The following is an 18,998-nucleotide window of genomic DNA, read 5'->3' as shown; positions in this document are numbered from 1 at the left end:
GATGAGTCCCGCCGCCGACAGGAAAGTTCATGACCATACCTTTCTTTCCATCTCCAGAAGTAAACTCGTTGGGGTAGCGTTCCTGTGAATTAAGTGCAAGACTGAGATGAACCTCTAGGTGGCAGCACCAGGATAGTCATTCCAGATCACTCAGCCAGACCAAGAGCAGGGAGAAGCCCAAGCAGAAAGCAGAAGAGAGGCTGGGGGGTGGGGGGTGGGGTGGGGGTGGGGTGTCTGCACTCAGTGGGCGACCAGCAAGGGTTTGTTCAATGTTCAGCAGGCCAGCGACGGGCCTTAGAAAGCCAGCAAGGAATGCGACAGGCAAGGCAAGACCTGAATTTGTTTTTTGTTTTGTTTTTAGATTTTATTTATTATTATATGTAAGTACACTGTAGCTGTCTAAAGACACTCCAGAAGAGGGCGTCAGATCTCATTATGAGTGGTTGTGAGCCATCATGTGGTTGCTGGGATTTGAACTCGTGACCTTCGGAAGAGAAGTTGGTACTCTTAACTACTGAGCCATCTCTCTAGCCCCAAGACCTGAATTTTGTATTTGGGTTTACAAATCCTGGAGCAGGGAGACACTAGGTACCCACAGTTCTTGGGGCTGGGCCATGTTTGTGAGGTCAGCCTGCCTATGCAAATAGTAACTCCACCTTGAATCAGAGAGCAGGGAGGAGAGGAAGAGAGGATAGAAGGGAGGGGAGGGGAGAGCCAAGAGGAGAGGCAAGAGGTAAGGCTGAAAACCAGATGAAGCCATTTTCTCTCTTGGGGCCCTACAATTGGTGGCATGTATGCAGAAGAAGCAAGAAAGCACGAGGCACGTCCCCTCAGAGGCCAGCAGCCGGCCGCCCCTCTCCTTAAGCAGTACCTCAGACACGTACCTGACCCACACGGTTGAGGGCACAGGTGAAGCAGTGATTGGCAATGGCTGCGTTTCTGGCTTCAATCGGCCACATGGACTCACTGTGAGGGGGTAAGAAGGAAGCCCGCTGTGTAGTTCTCAGCCACTCTGCAGATGCTCAGCTCTGGCTGTGAACAGAGCTGGGCGTGGTACCAGGCTAGCATTTGGGAAGCGGAGGCAAGAGGCCTCTGAGTTAGAAACCAGCCTAGGTTACACCAGGAGGACCGGGCCCTCCTGAGCTAGCTAAGACAGAAAAATGAAAGGTCCACATGCTGACTGGCTTGTCCACACCTTGCTTAGGCAGTAGCAGCTTCCTAAAGAAAGTCAGCAAAAGGTAGAATCCATGTAGCCAAAGTCGACCGGGGGTCAGACAGCCCTGTATCACACCTTTATCCCAAGTCTCTCTCTCCTTCAAAACATCAGTCAAATGAGACGATGCAGCTTGGATGCTCGTGGAGAAGTTCCACACAGTTGTAGTTTTATAACTGTTGTGGGACCGAAGGCTGGTAAGCATCAGAGAGGAGCTACGGGTTTAGGGAGCTAGCACACATGTTGTGGGGGATGGGCTTGGAGATCGTGACGTGACCACAGCCTAGGGGTTTGCATAACACTGCACTTAAAAATAAAGAAACGTCAGTCACCTATACAAATAATCATATATTGGTTTAAGAAAATTTCCCAGACTCCCCAGCAGCCTAGTAAACTAGGTGCTTTTATTTTTCCATCCTCTGCGACTATCCTTGCCCACAGCACCGCCCCCCTCCCCACCCCCAAGTCACAGAGTTCTGACCACACATAGCAGGGACGTAGCTCACATCTTCCCATTGCTCATAGATTTCTATCGCCGCGCTACGTCACCTTCATAATGACTCACTTTACTGTCCCTAACCCATAGAAGAAATAGGTTGAGATTCATTTAACCCCCGACATGTCTGTGGCTGCCAGCTTCTGCATCGTGAACACCGTCGTCCCGCCACCACAAACATCCTCACACGCAACCCTGTGATATCTATGACATCACTTCCTGGGGCTCCAATTCTAGAAGCGTCATTAACTGTTCATCCCATGAAGCACGCTGCTCTCCCAGAGACCACTCCAGCATTCCACGCTACCACACCCTTGAAAGTTGGAAGGCTGAGTAACTCTTGGCCAAGGAAGGAAAAGGCAATCAATTTCAGTAAGGGTGCGTGGACGTAAGTTGCGGGCATATTACATTGGGTCGCTGCTGTTTGGTTCATTGCAACTAAGAAAAGCTGAAGATAACAGGCAGAGGAGATCCTTTGTACACAGAGTGTGAGGTAGCTCTCTGGGTTTGCCCAGAAGCCAGTTCACATCCACATGTCCCGGAAGTAAACTTCAGGTTCCTCTAGGGAACCCTGAGGGGAAGACGGAGTTCCCTAAATGTATTCTAAATTTTGTAAATTACATTTTACCTATCTAATCTATCAGTCATCTATCAGCTATCTATTATCTATCTATATATCTATATATCTATCACCTGCCATCTATCATCTGTTTATCATCAATCTATTATCTATCCATCATCTATCTATCCATCATCCTTCTATCATCTATGTATCTATCACCTGCTATCTATCATCTATCTATCATCAATCCATCATCTATCATCTATCTATCATCTATTTATCTCTCTATCATCTGTCCATCTATCTGTCTGTCTATCTATCCATCATCAATCTGTTATCTATTCATCATCTATCTGTCATCTATCCATCATCTATTATCTATCTATCTATCTGTCATTTTTCTATCATCTTTCTATTATCTATCGATCTATCACCTGCCAACTATCATCTATCTATCCATCATCAATCTGTTATCTATTCATCATCTATCTGTCATCTATCCATCATCTATTATCTATCTGTCATTTTTTCTATCATCTTTCTATTATCTATTGATCTACCACCTGCCATCTATCATCTATCCATCATCAATCCATCATCTATCCATCTATCCATCATCTATCTATCATCTATTTATCTCTCTATCATCTATCTATCAAGCAACCTATCAATCATCTATCTATCTATCTATCTATCTATCTATCTATCTATCTATCTATCTATCATTTTTCTATTATCTATCTATCTATCATCTATCTGTCTGCCTATCTATCTATCTATCTATCTATCTATCTATCTATATCTATCATCTATCTGTCTGCCTATCTATCTATCTCTATGTATGCATTTGGAGATGAGAGAACAACTTATAGAAACTTGCCTCTCTCCTTCTTCCCTGTGGGTCCTAAGGATTGAACTCAGGTTATCAGGTTAGGCAGCAGGCACCTTTACCTTCTACACTAACTTTCCATTCCCTTTTTAAATCTTATACACAGCGGTAGAAAAGGGATAATCCACAAGGTAGTCCCAAGGTTCTACTAAGACCTAATGGACGGATGACTCATGATTACCTTGCCTTTCAACTGACAACGGACAGTTGCTTGCATTCAAAGCACCATGAGACGGATTTTCTGAGTGGAAACCCCGAGGGGAAATCCAAAGTCTGATCTTTTTCCTTCTACCCAAAAGCACCTCTCCTAGACCCATGCCACACCTCCTCCATATGCACTTAACGAGCGACTGGAGAATTACATTCTAGGTCTCTCAGAAGCCTGCTGTGAAAATTCTGACTGCGGAGGGATGCTACTCAAGAAAGGAGCCTCGTGCTTCAAAACGAAAGCAAATGAAAAGTTGCCTCTGACATTTACAAGAGACTGAATAAAAAATCCATTGAGAGCGTAGAGCTTTTCCCATGACCCCCAACCCTATTGGGACAGAACACAGACATCATAGCCACAGACTAGAAGCCAGCATTTCCTGCTTCACCCATCCTCATGCTGTGGAGGAAGTCCCTTGCAGGCTGGGATGTTGGCATGTAAATTCCTAGAACTTTTAAAACTTGTAATAATTTGGAGTCACCTAGGAGACACACTTCTGAGAATATGGATGATGGAATTCCCAGAGAGACTTAACTAGGGAGCGTCCCACCCTTATCCCCGAACTTGGGCAGTACTGTACCCGTGAGCTGGAGTCCTAGACTGAATTAAAAGGAAGGGGGAGGAGAGAGCTAATTGAGCAACGGCATTAATCTTACTCTGCCTCCTCCTCCAGACACAGCCTTCACATTCTTCCTGTTATGATTCGCCTGCCATGATGAGCTGAACCAAGAAACTCCATGCCTTCAAAATAAACCCTGCTTCTTTTGAGTTACTTCTTGCCTGACCTGTGGTCCCCAGTAACAAGAAAAGTAACTATTTAGACCACTGATATTGGAAGTGTGTGTATGTATGGAGGGGTCTTCTCGTTGATTCTCAAATGGCTATATGGTTCATAGGCAGTTGGAGGGAACACTGAAGTTTGGAACTGTGGACCAGAGATGCCAAAGGATGCTGTAAGGAGAATCAGTGGACCATTCCGGTCAGAGTTTAAAAGACCTGAATGCTGAGAGACAGTTTAGGTGCTTTAAGATGCTGTAGATGAAGTTTCCGAGGAAGAATAAAGATTCCCAGGAAGTAGGGTAGACACCATTCATTATAGGTTGTTGCAAAGAATGAGGTTACATTCATGCCAAATATACTTTAGCTGAACCTTGAACGAAGCCAAATTCAAAAGCAAAGACTGATTTGTCTGGACAAAGGAAATTTCAAGATGGCACAGCTTTGGCAACTGTTCTTACCGACATAAAGGAGAAAGGAGATGGAAGAATGGAGATGGGTTTCTTTCTTTTTGTTTGTTTGTTTGTTTGTTTGTTTGAGACAGGGTTTCTCTGTGTAGCCTTGGCTGTCCTGGAACTCACTCTGTAGACCAGGCTGGCCTCGAACTCAGAAATCCGCCTGCCTCTGCCTCCCAAGTGCTGGGATTAAAGGCGTGCGCCACCACTGCGCGGCAGGAGATGGGTTTCTTGATGGGGGGGGGGAGAATCCAATTTGTAAAAATCAAATTTATTTGAAAGAAGAGGGGCTGAATTGAGAATACCCTCCAAAGGGTTCTATGCTAGAAAGCCACTACGTCAGGGAGTGTTCCCCCAGGTTCTGCCCCTAGGCACACAGAGGCCACTGTGGCTATAGTCGAAAGAGGGGCAGACTGTATCTCATGCTATTGGCAATATTTGTTATTGGCAAAATTTGGCAGCATTTGTTTCCATGGTTCTGTTTTTTTTTTTTTTTTTTTTTTTTTTTTTTTTCAGATATGAAAACGCAAGAGTTACAGGGTCACAGTGGCTTCCATCAAGGTCCCAGAAAGCCACGGAAGCCATACAGTATGTAGCAGGATCAGATTCCTTGCAATGGGGGGTGGGGGGAATTCTTTAAAGGCCAATGGATGAAGCTAGGAAGCCTGAGTTGCTATGGAGACTCCCGGACAGCGGAGATGTGGGGATTGTGGGACATCAGCTGAAGTAGTCTGCAGGCATGGAAATGTGCTGGCCCAAGAGGGAGGAGACCTGGTATACCTGCAGTAGAAATAAAGGGGCAGGGCTACTCAAGACTGTAGGAGTCCAGGTGATGCCATCAAAAGCCCTAGAAGCCAGACATGGAGCTTTGAGACTTGGTGTATTTCATGCTGGACCCCAGTCTAGCTTGGCCTGATCGGTCCTTGTTATGCTCCCTTTTAAAATAGGAATGTTTGGGGCTGGAGAGATGGCTCAGAGGTTAAGAGCACCGGCTGCTCTTCCAGAGGTCCCGAGTTCAGTTCCCAGCACCCACATGGTGGCTCACAACCATCTGTAATGGTAACTGATGCCCTCTTCTGGTGTGCAGGTGTACATGGCAGCAGAACTCTGTATACATAATAAATAAATTTTTTTTTTTAAAAAGAGATACAGTTCTATGTCACTGTGTGTTAGAATTGACCCAACCTTCCTTCCCCTGCCCCAGCCAAGAGTTTCACAGATTTCCTTAGTCTCAAAGAGACTAGACTTCTGAATAATGTCAGAATTGTCAAGACAACAACAGAAGACTGTGTTATGAAGGTAGGCCCGAGGCCTGAGGACCAGCAGTTGAACGTTAGGAGTTAAGAGCCACGTGTTCGTGTGTCAAATATAATGAACGGGCTTATGGTGGGGGTTAATCCTCATTGTCAGCTTGACAATGATTTATTTTATTTTATTTTTATTTTTTTGGTTTTTCGAGACAGGGTTTCTCTGTGTAGCCCTGGCTGTCCTGGAACTCACTCTGTAGACAAGGCTGGCCTCAAACTCAGAAATCCGCCTGCCTCTGCCTCCCAAGTGCTGGGATTAAAGGCATGCGCCACCACTGCCCGTGGACAATGATTTATTATCTTGATAATTATCTCCGAGACCACCTCTCCCGGAGTCTATAAGAGCATCTCTATAGAAGTTTAAAAGAAACAAAAAAAGACCCATCCTAAACCCTAAGGCATTTCAGCATCAAACCGTGAGCTGGGGTCGTGGACGAAATAAAAATTGGGACGTGAGAAAAGCAGGCGAGCACCAACACGATCTCTTTTTTGCTTCCTGACCGCAGATGCTATGAGACCAACCAGCCACCTCACCCGCCTCCCACCTTCCCCCACCACGATGGCTTGTACCTTCAAACTGGGAGCCAAAATAAATTCTCCTTTCTTTGATTCTCGTTAGCAACGGATTCACAGCAATGAGAAAACTGACAAGTAGATTTGTAAGCCTCCAAGTGCTTAGCCAAAGCGGAAGGGGTACTCCACATTCGCATAGCCGTGTGGGGTTTAATCTAAGCTGACCTGCAAGTCCTGCTTAAGTGCTCTGCTCCAGCCCCGGGCAACACCACCACAACACGGTTTTACCTATACTAGAGATGAGGCTTATACATAAACAGTTCCTGTTATATATTATGAAAGGGAAACTTTTCCTTGGTTAAAATACATTTACTGGACTATCCCCCGCTCCTCTGAGTGGAGCCAGGTCCTTTGGAGGGCTGCCCTACTGGGCCTGGCAGAACAGAGGCTCAAGACTGAAGACCCCTGTCCAGAAGTTCATGCTGGTCAGGCATCTGTTGTACTCCATTAAGAAGTCAGGCTTTGAGATTCTGACCATCACGCAGAGGCGGAGAGTATGGTCTTTGTCCCCAAGTTCAGAGTCCCAGCAAAAGTTGTTGCCAATGGTAGAATGGCTCTTTGGGGTGGTCTGATTTTATAATGGTTGTATTGGGCATTTTTTTCCTCCACTGGAAAAATGGTTAACTGTGTAATAACATCTAATCACATAGCTGGGGTCTAGACATCCTGGTGATGGCGCCTGCTTCCTACGGTTTACCATGCCAGAATCCCATAGATTGACTCTAGGCCTGAGGCAGTAGATGAGCCCTAGGACTGAGGCAATAGGAAGACCCCCCTTTTCCCCACCCCTAGAGCCTTCCAACCAGGAGACCTGAGTTCTCCAATGGTAGCGGAAGGGTTGAAGATGATTTCAGCTCCGTTGACGCTGTACATGAGCCAGTTGAGGGGGTGGTGCCGCCCATAGCAAATGTTCACCGCAATCCTGCCAAACTGGGTCTGGAACACGGGGTGGCCCAGGTTTCCCTCCATGTAGTAAGTGGACTGAAAAAAAAATCACAGACAAAAAGCTCTGTTGTTGGTGCCTCGGAGTGGAAACACTTCTGCTTTCCTTCGATGCAGCAGAAGTTGAGTATCTAAAATTCACATCTGGGTCTGACTCTATTTTAAGCTCCAGGATTTCGGTGCGTTAGGGCACAAACAAAACCCCCTGGGCATCATAACAAAGCAGCCCCCCAAGGGGAAAGCATAATGGCCTATGTATTTAACCCACCGTCTGCTTTGTGGTCTATCACATGACTTCCAGGGTAACCTATGGTAAAGTTTCAATCACGACTCGAGGAAAAGTTGCGGTGAGGTCAATGTTAGGAAGAGGCCCTTATCAACCTACACGTCTTTATGCAGAATGCTAGAGGTGAAAAAGACCCAGACTCACCTAGATCAACTCCTCCTTTTTGGAAACTGAGTGTCGGTTAAATTGGTCTGGGACTTGACCAACTGACTAAGACCAAATCTGAGAGTAGAACACATGCCCTCTATGTAGCAGATTGAGTATCCTCACAAGGGCTGGGTAGTAGTGGCACACGCCTTTAATCCCAGCACTTGGGAGGCAGAGGCAGGCGGATTTCTGAGTTCGAGGCCGGCCTGGTCTACAGAGTGAGTTCCAGGACAGCCAGGGCTACACAGAGAAACCCTGTCTTAAAACAAAACAAAACAAAACAAAAAGGATTCCTTGCAAGATAGTCAAATGGAAACCTCATTCACCCATCCCTTCTCCCCCACTTGATCCCCGAGGACACCACTTCTGGATCTTGATGAGGATATATATCGTTGAGGGACGGGTAGAGAGCAAGGTGGGTGGCAAACAGATCAGCTCCTAGAGCGCTTGGCTCTCTCTCATGAATTTCAAAATTGGCTGAGTTAGACAGCAACCAGGATATGTACACAGAGTGGACCCTGAGCAGATCCTGCTGTACTTAGGACCAGTGATATCAGCAGGGAGCTAATGATTAACCCCTGGGTAAACAGGTGAGGAGCGTGATTGTCCCACCCCGCCTCCAGCTGCTACTTAGAAACAGCAGCTCTTCAGTCTCCCTGTAGCCCCGTGCATGGTGTTTCACCTTGTTGAGCAGCCTGAGAGCAGCTTAAACGCCCAAAGCAAGGACGAGGTGTGGGGGGGCTAAGGATCAGAGACAGCACATCCTGAACGATCGGTCCTCTCGAAAAGTCAAGATTTAGTATCCTGATTTTATGTAGGGTTCATTTCTCCTCCTTCAAACGCCCTCTATTGGTATCCCACCACTTGTGAGTTGGCATTTACCAACCAGAGCAGCCCCGTCTCCCAGAATTCCTATCTCCAATGAGTCTAAGAAGTCCTGTATAACCAGCACTGTATACAAACGGACACATTCAAAGACACCTACTTGGACATGAGCCGACTTACACACCACGTCAGTCACAAAGACGATCATCCACTAAAAAAAAAACCATGGTTGCCTAGGGGCTCAGAGTCCCTTCACCAGGGCTCACCGGAGTCATCTCACATTTGTGTAACTGTTTATTTGCATGTTAGTTTACGCACCAATTATCTCGAGGGAATATTGCAGAAAGCCAAGTTACCTCACACACTCAAAGCCTTCCTAAATCCCATGCTGCTGAAAGGTTCTGTGACCCAAATATCTCATCCATCTGTGTGCCGCAGGGCGATGCTATCAGACCCTCTGAAGACCACAGCAGCAGTCCTCTGCAGTGAGTGTCACACTTCCCAGCCTCTGATACAGAACTTCTCCCTGAGGTAAGTCCACCCACCGAGCCCGGACTGGCACTTACCTCGTTGAAGTCGCCCACTCTGGGGATGTGATTCTTTCGGGTCTTTCCCATGACCAGTCCTGAGTTGGAGATCACCACAGCCGTGTTCCACAGGACTCCCCCATGCTCTCTATCACGCTCCAAGATAGGAGACACCACCACCATGTTGTGCTTCTTTGCCAGCTGGGGAATTGAAAAACAAACAAACAAACAAACAAGTTCTCTTTCAGGTAAACTGTTACTTCTTTATTTTTTAAATTGGATAAGAATTTGATGATGTTCCTAAATAAGTAGACTTAGTTTTCAGCTATTACTTAGAGCAACTACTTTTTTAAAAGAGAATTATTTACTTAGTTTATGTCTATGAATACACTGTTGCTCTCTTCAGACATACCAGAAGAGGGCATCAGATCCCATTACAGATGGTTGTGAGCCACCATGTGGTTGCTGGGAATTGAACTCACGACCTCTGGAAGAGCAGTTGGTGCTTTTAACCACTGAGCTATCTTTCCAGCCCTAAGCAATTATTTGTTTTAAAAGTACTAAATGCTAATGGTGTTTTGATTTCCACAGTTGTTTACATAAGAATAATCAATTGCCAGATATGATGGTGTACATCTTTAATTCTAGCATTCATGAGGCCAGACTGATCTACACAGTGAGTTCTAGGCCAACCAGGACTACATAGTGAGACCATGGAGAGAGACAGAGACAGAAAGGGAAAGAGAGAGAGGAACACACACAGAGAGAGAGAATACGAAATGAATGAATACGAATAATCATTCCTGTTCAATGCTGGGGTGAGAATATAAAATGATACATCTAGGAAATTATATGGATGCTCCTTAATGTTAAACAGAGAACTCTGACACAATACCACATGTACATACACACCTCAAAGACCAAAAAAGTAGGCTGTGATGATTTGTACATGCTTGGCCGAGGGAGTGGCACTATTAGGACGTGTGACCTTGTTGGAGTGAGTGTGGCTTTGTTGAAGTGGGTGTGGCTTTGTTGGAGTGGGTGTGGCTTTATTGGAGTAGGTATGTCATTGTGGGTGTGGGCTTTAAGACTCTCATCCTTAGCTTCCTGGAAGTCAGCCTTCTTGCTAGGGGCCTTCAGATGAAGATGTAGAACTCTCAGCTCCTCATGCACCATGCCTGCCTGGATGCTGCCATGTTCCTGCCTTGATGATAATGGACTGAACCTCTGAACCTGTAAGCCTTCCCCAACTGAATGTTGTCCGTTATAAGAGTTGGCTTGGTCATGGTATCTGTTCACAGCAGTACGACCCTAGGACAGTAGGCACTCAGGGAGACAGGTCTAGGCAATGATGAACCCATCATTGTTATCATTGTTATCATTAAGAACCAAGAAGGAGAAGCAGCTTCTCTGTCCATCAGTTGATGAAGGGCTGAACAAAATGTGGTGTATGAAGACAGTGAGACATAAGCCACCCATGCCATGCCCGGAATTCCTATCATATGCTACAAGACTGAGGAGCCCTGAGGGCACTATGCTAATGAGATCATCTTGTTAAAATGCAACCTATGGTTTTCACCTATAAAGGAATCCTAGAGTAATGAAATTCACAGACATAGAAAGTAGAATTTGCTTTTCAGAGGCCAGCAGGGAGAGGTACTTGGAGCATCTCTGATGGCTACAGTGGTTTAGATTTTCTTCTCAGGGGCCAGAAGGGAGAGGTACTTGGAGAATCTCTGATGGCTACAGTATTTTAGATTTCCCCAATGCAAGGCTTTGAAGGTCTGGGCACAGCAGTGAGGACACATTTCATAGATTTGAATTGTCCAGATAAAAGCATGGCAGATGACAAGTTGGATATTCTTCATAGGATAAAAAAAAAATGAATTGGACTCTTTTGTTTGTTTGTTTGTTTTTTATTTTTAAAGACAGGGTTTCTCTGTGTAGGCTTGGCTGTCCTGGAACTCACTCTGTAGACCAGGCTGGCCTACGAACTCAGAAATCCACCTGCCTCTGCCTCCCAAGTGCTGGGATTTAAAGCATGCGCCACCACCGCCAGGCTGAATTGGACTCTTGAATTACCAAAAAACAAAGGAGAGGACGCGAAGGTTGGAGGGGCCGTGTTGGAGGTGTGTCCTTTGGAATGGGAGGAGCTTGGAGTGCATAGGATCAAGATATACTGTACATATGTATTAAACTGTCAAAGGATACATGAAAGATATTTTTTTTTAAAAAATAAGTAAAATCAAGTTAGGTTTGGTCATTCATAACTGTAGTCGTAGGACTTGGCAGGCTGGGGTGAGAAAGTTAAGAGTTTGAGAGTAGATTGGGAGACGTGCTTAGAGGGTTCCAAGCTACTAAACCTAGAGTAAGATGCCATTTCAAAGACTCTTAATGAATGACCATTATTCTTCTTGGCTATGGTAAGAGACCTTGCCACTTCATCTGTTTTGTGCTGTTACAGCAGAATAAGGGAGCTCATAGAGAACAGAGATTTTCCTTGGAGGTCTAGATCCAAGGCCAAGCATATGGCAACCAGCAACTACCGGGCCACTGTGCTGAACTATTCTCGTGGAAGGTGAGAGAGTAAGAAGAGAGAGACTGAACTTGCTCCTATTAAAAGTGGGGTTGGGGGAGGGCTGGCGAGATGGCTCAGTGGGTAAGAGCACTGACTGCTCTTCCGAAGGTCCTGAGTTTGGATCCTAGCAACCACAAGGTGGCTCACAACCACCCCATAATAAGATCTGACATCCTCTTCTGGTGTGTCTGAAGACAGCTACAGTGAATTACGAGTGGGCGGAGCAAGCTGGGCAGAGTGAGGTCCTGAGTTCAATTCCCAGCAGCCACACACATGATAGCTCACTGCCATCTGTACAGCTACAGTATACTCATACACATAAAATAAATAAAATAAATCTTAAAAAAAAAAAAGTATGTGTGTGTGGGGAACCACTCTGATACTGACGCAAATCCATACACAAGAGCTCAATTTTCATGACCTGGCCACTTTTATAATACATCTCCTCCCAATATACATAAAGTAAATAAATTTTCTAACTGTTCAGTCTTGGAGAACCTAATCAAGCCATAGCAGATGCTAAATTCTTTCTGTCTCCAATATGAACACCAGAATGTGTTGATGGAGTATGTGACTTCAGTACGCCCTCAGTACTACCTAAGCCATCATTACCTGTGACCTTATTAAGCCACCACTGCCCACCCAGAATCATTCCTTTAAGGTGATGTATATGCTGTTGGTGTTCAGTATATTTCCAGAGTTGTGCAATAGTTACAATGAGCTAATTTTGATACATTCTTACCACCCGTGAAGGATTCCCTGCACCCATGAGCAAACACTCGGCTCTGCTCCTCGTCTTTCCTAACCCTCTCGCCCTGACCTTTTTTTTTTTTTCTCTCCTGTCTCCAGAGATTTGAGTATTCTGGACAGTTTATATAATTGGGATCAGATCTCATATACAACGAGGTTTTAGTTAGGAAAAATAAAAACCAGTCTCTACACTATGAGACAGACTGTGTGTTGAAACTTTCACTGAATTACGGCAAGTGGGAAGGGCAAAGGTCTAGAGAAGATAAATGGCCCTCATCCCACAGTGGTAGCTCTGCCATTTGCCAGATTTTCCATGAAGTCACTCCGAACCATCCCTCCCCAGGCTGCAGCTTGTCACCAGTAAAGCCAGGAAGGGCCCTTGTAGCTCTGAAAGTGCACACTTACATGAAAGTAAAACCCCACAATAAGGAAAGTGTCCAAGTCCCTATCTAATCTTATCTGGTAAATATTTTCCACGCTGAAGAGGCACATCAGACAGCTGTGACTGCGCTCTGCAACCTGCGTGGGTTTGCCAGCCACCACCCCCGAGCACAGTTAAGGTCACCTTCTGACAGAACTTGGTGGTGAGCCCATCCTCTGCCGACTCAGCAAATTCTGTCCAAGGAAGTTTCTCTCGTGTACAAAATGCGAAGGGCATATCTGTTGAGAGAGGGGGGGTGGGGTGGGGGTAGGGGTGGTTAAGAACGAATCACGTGACCCCCAGTAGGTATCGTCAGCCCAGAGCAAGTCACCACTGGGATCTTTTTTCCCTCTGGGGACAGGGAGGCATTTCCAGAAATACGTTGTTCAACACTCCTATAAAAGTTTGGAAACTTCTGGGCAGAAGGCGCGTGTCCAAAGACAAAGGCATCATTTTCAGGATCTCTAGCTAGACCTTGCCAGGGACTAGTAGAAAATTGCCAGTTTAGTAGAAAATTAATGAAATTAATGAACCTGTGTGCATGCATGCGGTCCTGAATTCAAATTCAGGTCTTTGGGCAAGCTAGCCACTCTAGCTCTGTCTACACCACCAGAGTTCTATGTTTTCAGTGCTAAGGGTTAAACCCAGAGTCTTATGCATGTTAGACACACGGCTCTACCACTGAGTCATGTCTCTCAACCCAAAGTCACCGGCTTGTATTTGTTTTCTTCCTAACACTGGATACATATATAGGAACAGTGAAGGATGTGTGACATCTCCATACATACGGGTGCTCCCGGCAGCACTTTTCTGTACATGGGTATGGTGGTTTGAATAGGAATGGCCCCATAGACTGTGTTTAAATGCTTGGCCCACAGGGAGTGGCACCAATAGAAAGTATGGTACTTCCGGAATAGGTATGGCCTTGTTGGAGGAAGTCTGTCGCCGTGGGGCCAGGCTTTGAGGTTTCCGAGGCTTAAGCCCAGGTTCATAGATCGCTTCTGCTGCCTGAGGATCAAGATGTAGATCCCTCGGGGTTGGGGATTTAGCTCAGTGGTAGAGGGCTTGCCTAGCAAGCGCAAGGCCCTGGGTTCTGTCCTCAGCTCTGGGGGAAAAAAAAAGATGTAGAACTCTCAGCTACCTCTCCAGCACCATGTCTGCCTGCACGCCACCATACTTCCTGTTATGATGATAATGGACTGAATCTCCAAACTGTAAGCCAGCCCCAATGAAATAGTTTCCTTTGGAGTTGCTGTGGTCATGGCGTCTCTTCATAGTAACAGGAATCCCAACTAAGACAATGGGTCAGAGGGATCGCACCAGGAGTAGACCCTGGGACTCTCAGCTATGTATAACGTTGTTATACTACCCTGAGTGTCGTCTTCTTCTTCTTCTTCTTCTTCTTCTTCTTCTTCTTCTTCTTCTTCTGAGACAGGGTTTCTCTGTGTAGCCCTGGCTGGCCTCGAACTCAGAAATCCACCTGCCTCTGCCTCCCAAGTGCTGGGATTAAAGGCGTGCGCCACCACCGCCCAGCTACCCTGGGTGTCTTCTTTAGGGTTTTGCTGCTGTGAACAGACACCATGACCAAGGTAACTCTTATAAGAACATTTAATTGGGGCTGGCTTACAGGTTCAGAGGTTCAGTCCATTATCAACAAGACAGGAACATGGCAGGGTCCAGGCAGGCATGGTGCAGGAGGAGCTGAGAGTTCTACATCTTCACCTGAAGGCTGCTAGCAAAAGACTGTCTTCTAGGCTGCTAGGATGAGGGTCTTAAAGCCCATGCCCACAATGACACATCTATTCCAACAAGGTCACGCCCACTCCAACAAAGCACACCCACTCTAATGAGGCCACACCTTCTAATCATACCACTCGCTGGGCCAAGCATATTCAATGCATCGCACTGGGCAAATGTGAAATACTGTAGTACAGCAGTTACCTTTCTAGCTACCACTGTGCTAAGCAAATCGATACCTCATCATGATTAAGCATGTTCTCCTTGTCCTGGAAGAAGCTCACTGGTAGGGTGTACCTCTCTAGCATACTCAAAGGCTTAGCTAGATTCAGTCTCAGTACTGTAGAGATAAAAATGTTCTTCATAGCCGGGCAGTGGTGGCACACACCTTTAATCCCAGCACTTGGGAGGCAGAGGCAGGCGGATTTCTGAGTTCGAGGCCAGCCTGGTTTACAGAGTGAGTTCCAGAACAGCCAGGGCTACACCGGGAAACCCTGTTGCAGCATTTTCTCTATCCAATCACATTAGGGCAATGACAAGTTTGAGATTGGACAGGAATAGGGAGGTGGAGCTAGAAGTTGAGGAGTGAGGAGGTCAGAGGTGAGAGGAGGCAGGAGAAATTATCATGGAGGTGGGTGAAAAGGAGGACGATCGAGACCCTGTGTGATTTTAAACAGCCACAGGTAGTTCAGGTTTTCCCAGGGTTAGAATAATTGGGTTAAAGCATTATCTTTATCATTTGGCTCTGAAATTATGATATTGGTATCTTGTAAATTGTGATTTTATTGATATATAAACCTGATTGGATAATTAAGCCTTAAGAGTCATGTTTCGGGGCTGGAGAGATGGCTCAGCAGTTAAGAGCACTGACTGCTCTTCCTAAGGTCCTGAGTTCAAATCCCAGCATCCACATGGTGGCTCACAACCACCTGTAATGAGATCTGATGCCCTCTTCTGGGGTGTCTGAAGACAGCTATGGTGTACTTACATATAATAAATAATAAAATAAACCTTTAAAAAAAAGAGAGAGTCGTGTTTCTACTGGTAACTTGGTGCTAGATGACTGATTGTGGGGTGTGTGGAGCATTGCACATAAGCGAGGTGATCTTGCTGGCTGGGAGAGAATAGCAGGTGGCCGCCAGGACATATTGATGTAGCTGGCCAGTACCAGCGGTACTAGATAAAAACGTGGTCCAGTGGGCCAGGAGAGATTTCGGGGATCTCTTTTTTAATATTTCCCATAACATACATCGCCTCATGACATGATCCGGTTGTTGTTTACTTAGCATCAGCATGGAGTTTGGGGCCTATTTAGGAATCCTGGCCACAGCTAACATGAGAATGGGCAGCTCAACTCTCACATTTGGCAAAGCCATTTTGATCCCCCTCCCTGCTCATCAAAGAAAGAGAAGCCACAGGTTTACATTTGTCCTGATCTCAGCAAGCCTGGTCCTACGAGGTTAGCAGGATATCAATGGCCCTGTCATCCACCCTGATCTATTGGCAGAAGATGTTCCCAACGAAGTCCGGGAAGTCTTGGTTCCAGGCTCAAGACTCCCTAAAGTCCATTTGGTCCAGACAAGAAAATTCCTATTTTAAGGAATCCAGCAAGAAGAGCTGCTGATAACAAAAAATAATCCCTAATGGCCATCAATTCTCAGCTTCCAGAATCTACGAAGTGACTTAAGTGTCCCCAGAGAACAACATTTCCCACGCTGAGTTCATTTCAAGTTGTTAAGGGTCCCACATTTCTGTTTCCCTTTGAAAGGCTTCTTTTCCTGTGCACATAAATATCCCAACACAAGTAAATTCGCCAAAAGGAGATACAGCATGGGTATGAGAGGAAGCCAGGGACTGCAAAAATCACAGTAACTTTTCAACTGGAGGGGGAAGGGGGTCCCCCATTCTCAGACCTAACACTGAGTCAGCCGCATGATGAAGGCATTATTCTATTCTTAGGACCTGCTGGTCTAGAGGGGAAAAAAAATCCCATTGTTTATACCCCACAGAGTGTTATGCACTTGGAATCCCAGGACTCAGGGGGCAGGGCAGGATCATGCTGGAGTTTGAGGCCAGCCTGGGTTACACAGAGAAACTCTGGGTCAAAAACGTTAACGGGAAAGAGATGGCTTATGATCTGTGTACTAGTTGTCTTACTATTGCTGGGACAAAAAAAAAAAAAATTGTCATAACCAAGAGCAACTTACGGGGGAGTTTGTCTTGGCTTACAGTTCCAGAGGGAGGGTCTATGAGGGTGGGGGAGGCATGGCAGCAGGCAGGGACGGCAGGAAGCTTGGAGACCACATCTCTGATCTCAACCATACATAGAAAGTAGAGACAGAAAAAGAGGGAGGGGAGAGGGAGAAGAGGAGGAAGAGGAGGAGGAAGAAGAAGGGGAAGAAGAGGAGGAGAGGAAGCGGGGGGGGGCTAGGCTGTAATAGCTCAAAGCTGTCCCTCAGTGACCTACTTTCTCCATTAAGGTTGTGTCGTCTCATTGCTATTCTAAGGTTGTTCCCTTGCCTCCCCAAACAGCATCAACAACTGAGTACCAAGTGCTCAAATAGCTGAACCTATGGAGGACATTTCTCCTTCGAATCACCACAGATAGCCATACCATCTAGCAGAACAGAGTGCCAAAACTGCCCTGGGAGGGAGTGGGGTCTCCAGAACCTCACGAAGGAGAAAGTGTCTATGCTAGGCACTGATGGCTGAGCAGGAGTTCCAGAAACAAAGCCTAGAGTTGGTTAAATCATCTAGCAGATGTCTTAGTGCTCTGTACATCAGTGATCGCAGCCATTATAGATAAGGGAAGCAGGGGGCCCCCCCAAAAAACCCCAATGAGTGTAAGCGATGACCTCATGGAGCTCATAGGCTAATGGAAGCTGCAGGCAGGAGCCAAAGAAGAGGGAAAACATAAATGAAGCAAGGATAGGGGAAATTCCATAATGGCTACCATGACCTCTTTCTCTTCTTGACAGGAGGGTAGACTCTTTTTCGAGAGAACTTGAGCAGTCTGACAGAGATAATCAGGAGTATTAGGAACACTGGAATTATCTATGCCAGAGCATCCTAGACAGCACGCAGAGGAGAAGCCTCTCCAAGACACTCAGAATCCAGTATCAATTCTTGAATCTTCCATCTTTAAAACATAGGCCGATGTATGAAAGAGGGAGTGGCTTAAGAGTAAGTAAGGAGCATGCAAGGGGACAAACTGTTACTTAGTGTTAGCCTCCTTGGAGGTGAGAGGAGTGCAAAGATGAGGCAAGACCAAGGTATGATAGAGCAAGGACTTCCAGAGTAAGAGAACTCCCATCAATTCAGAAAGAAAAGGATGAAGGCTGGGGAGATGGCTCATGGGTAAAGTGATGGCTCATGGGTAAAGTGTTGGCTCATGGGTAAACTGATGGCTCATGGGTAAAGTGATGGCTCATGGGTAAAGGGATGGCTCATGGGTAAAGTGTTGGCTCATGGGTAAACTGATGGCTCACGGGTAAAGTGCATGTCATACAAGCATGAGAACCTGAGTTTTGGATTCCTAGGACCCACATAAAAAAACTGGGTATGCTGGAGAGGTAGGAATGGAGACAAGCAGATTCCTGAAGCTTATTGGCCAGAAAAATCTAGCAAACTTGAACGTTAGGCTCAGTGATTGTCTTGGCTGGACCTTTGTCAACTGACATAAGCTAGAGTTATCTGGCGAGAGGAACCTTAGCTGAGCCAATGCCTCCATCAGATTGCCCGTAGGCAAGTCTGAGGAGGGAGGCATCATCTTGATTAATGATTGATATGGGAGGACTCAGACCACAGGAGAGTACACAAAACCAGGGCAGGTGGTTATGAATTGTAGGAGGAAGGTTGAGCAAGCAATGGACAGCAAACCAGTAGGGATTCCCTCATGGTCTCTGCTTCAGTTCCTGTCTCCAGATTCCTGCCCTGGCTTTCCTCCAGGATGGACTCTAACTTATAACTTTCCTCCCAGAGTTACCTTTGGTCATGGTGCTTATTATAGTGATGGGGAAAAAAAATAAGATAGCAGCTCGTACTAGGAGTGGGCTGATGTGGTATAATGCAATAGGAGGGGAGGGAGCACCTCAGGAGGCTGGCCAAGGTGTTCGCCTGAGGAATCAGCACCAAGGGACAGGTGACAGGCCTACTACAAAAGGAAGTTTATTGGGGGAAGGGAGCCAGGGAGTGGAACAGGGACCTGGAAAAGGGTAGAGAGAAGGAGAAGGACAGAAAGAGAGGAGAGAGAGGAAAAGAGGAAGAGGCTGGTGGCTGTGGACATGTGGCGGAGGGGAGAGTGCG

The 18,998-nt window shown here is 46.2% G+C and overlaps 1 protein-coding gene and 1 long non-coding RNA gene across 3 annotated transcripts in view; one reads left to right on the top strand and one right to left on the bottom strand.

The window, feature by feature from the left end:
- The window catches only part of Upb1 (beta-ureidopropionase 1), a 34,604-nt gene that overhangs the window by 3,233 nt on the left and 12,373 nt on the right, over positions 1 to 18,998 (bottom strand). The window contains exons 4-8 of the mRNA XM_031348274.1: positions 13,101 to 13,195; positions 9,247 to 9,408; positions 7,292 to 7,461; positions 885 to 966; positions 40 to 82 (exon numbers count right to left, since the gene is read on the bottom strand). Of these exons, the coding sequence (XP_031204134.1) occupies positions 40 to 82; positions 885 to 966; positions 7,292 to 7,461; positions 9,247 to 9,408; positions 13,101 to 13,195 (552 nt within the window). The remainder of the gene's footprint in view (positions 1 to 39; positions 83 to 884; positions 967 to 7,291; positions 7,462 to 9,246; positions 9,409 to 13,100; positions 13,196 to 18,998) is intronic.
- On the top strand, positions 1,078 to 4,199 carry LOC116075230. Of its 2 annotated transcripts, none has more exons than XR_004112474.1 (3): positions 1,078 to 2,097; positions 3,267 to 3,950; positions 4,042 to 4,199. It is a non-coding gene; the product is annotated as an uncharacterized LOC116075230 (long non-coding RNA). The 2 variants fall into 2 exon arrangements; XR_004112473.1 differs by having other exon boundaries at positions 1,081 to 2,087.

The sequence above is a fragment of the Mastomys coucha genome, unplaced genomic scaffold (genome assembly GCF_008632895.1).
Source record: "Mastomys coucha isolate ucsf_1 unplaced genomic scaffold, UCSF_Mcou_1 pScaffold3, whole genome shotgun sequence".
Taxonomy (NCBI): Eukaryota; Metazoa; Chordata; class Mammalia; order Rodentia; family Muridae; genus Mastomys; species Mastomys coucha.
Note: the sequence above shows the minus strand (reverse complement) of the source record. Positions and strands in the feature narration are given on the sequence as shown.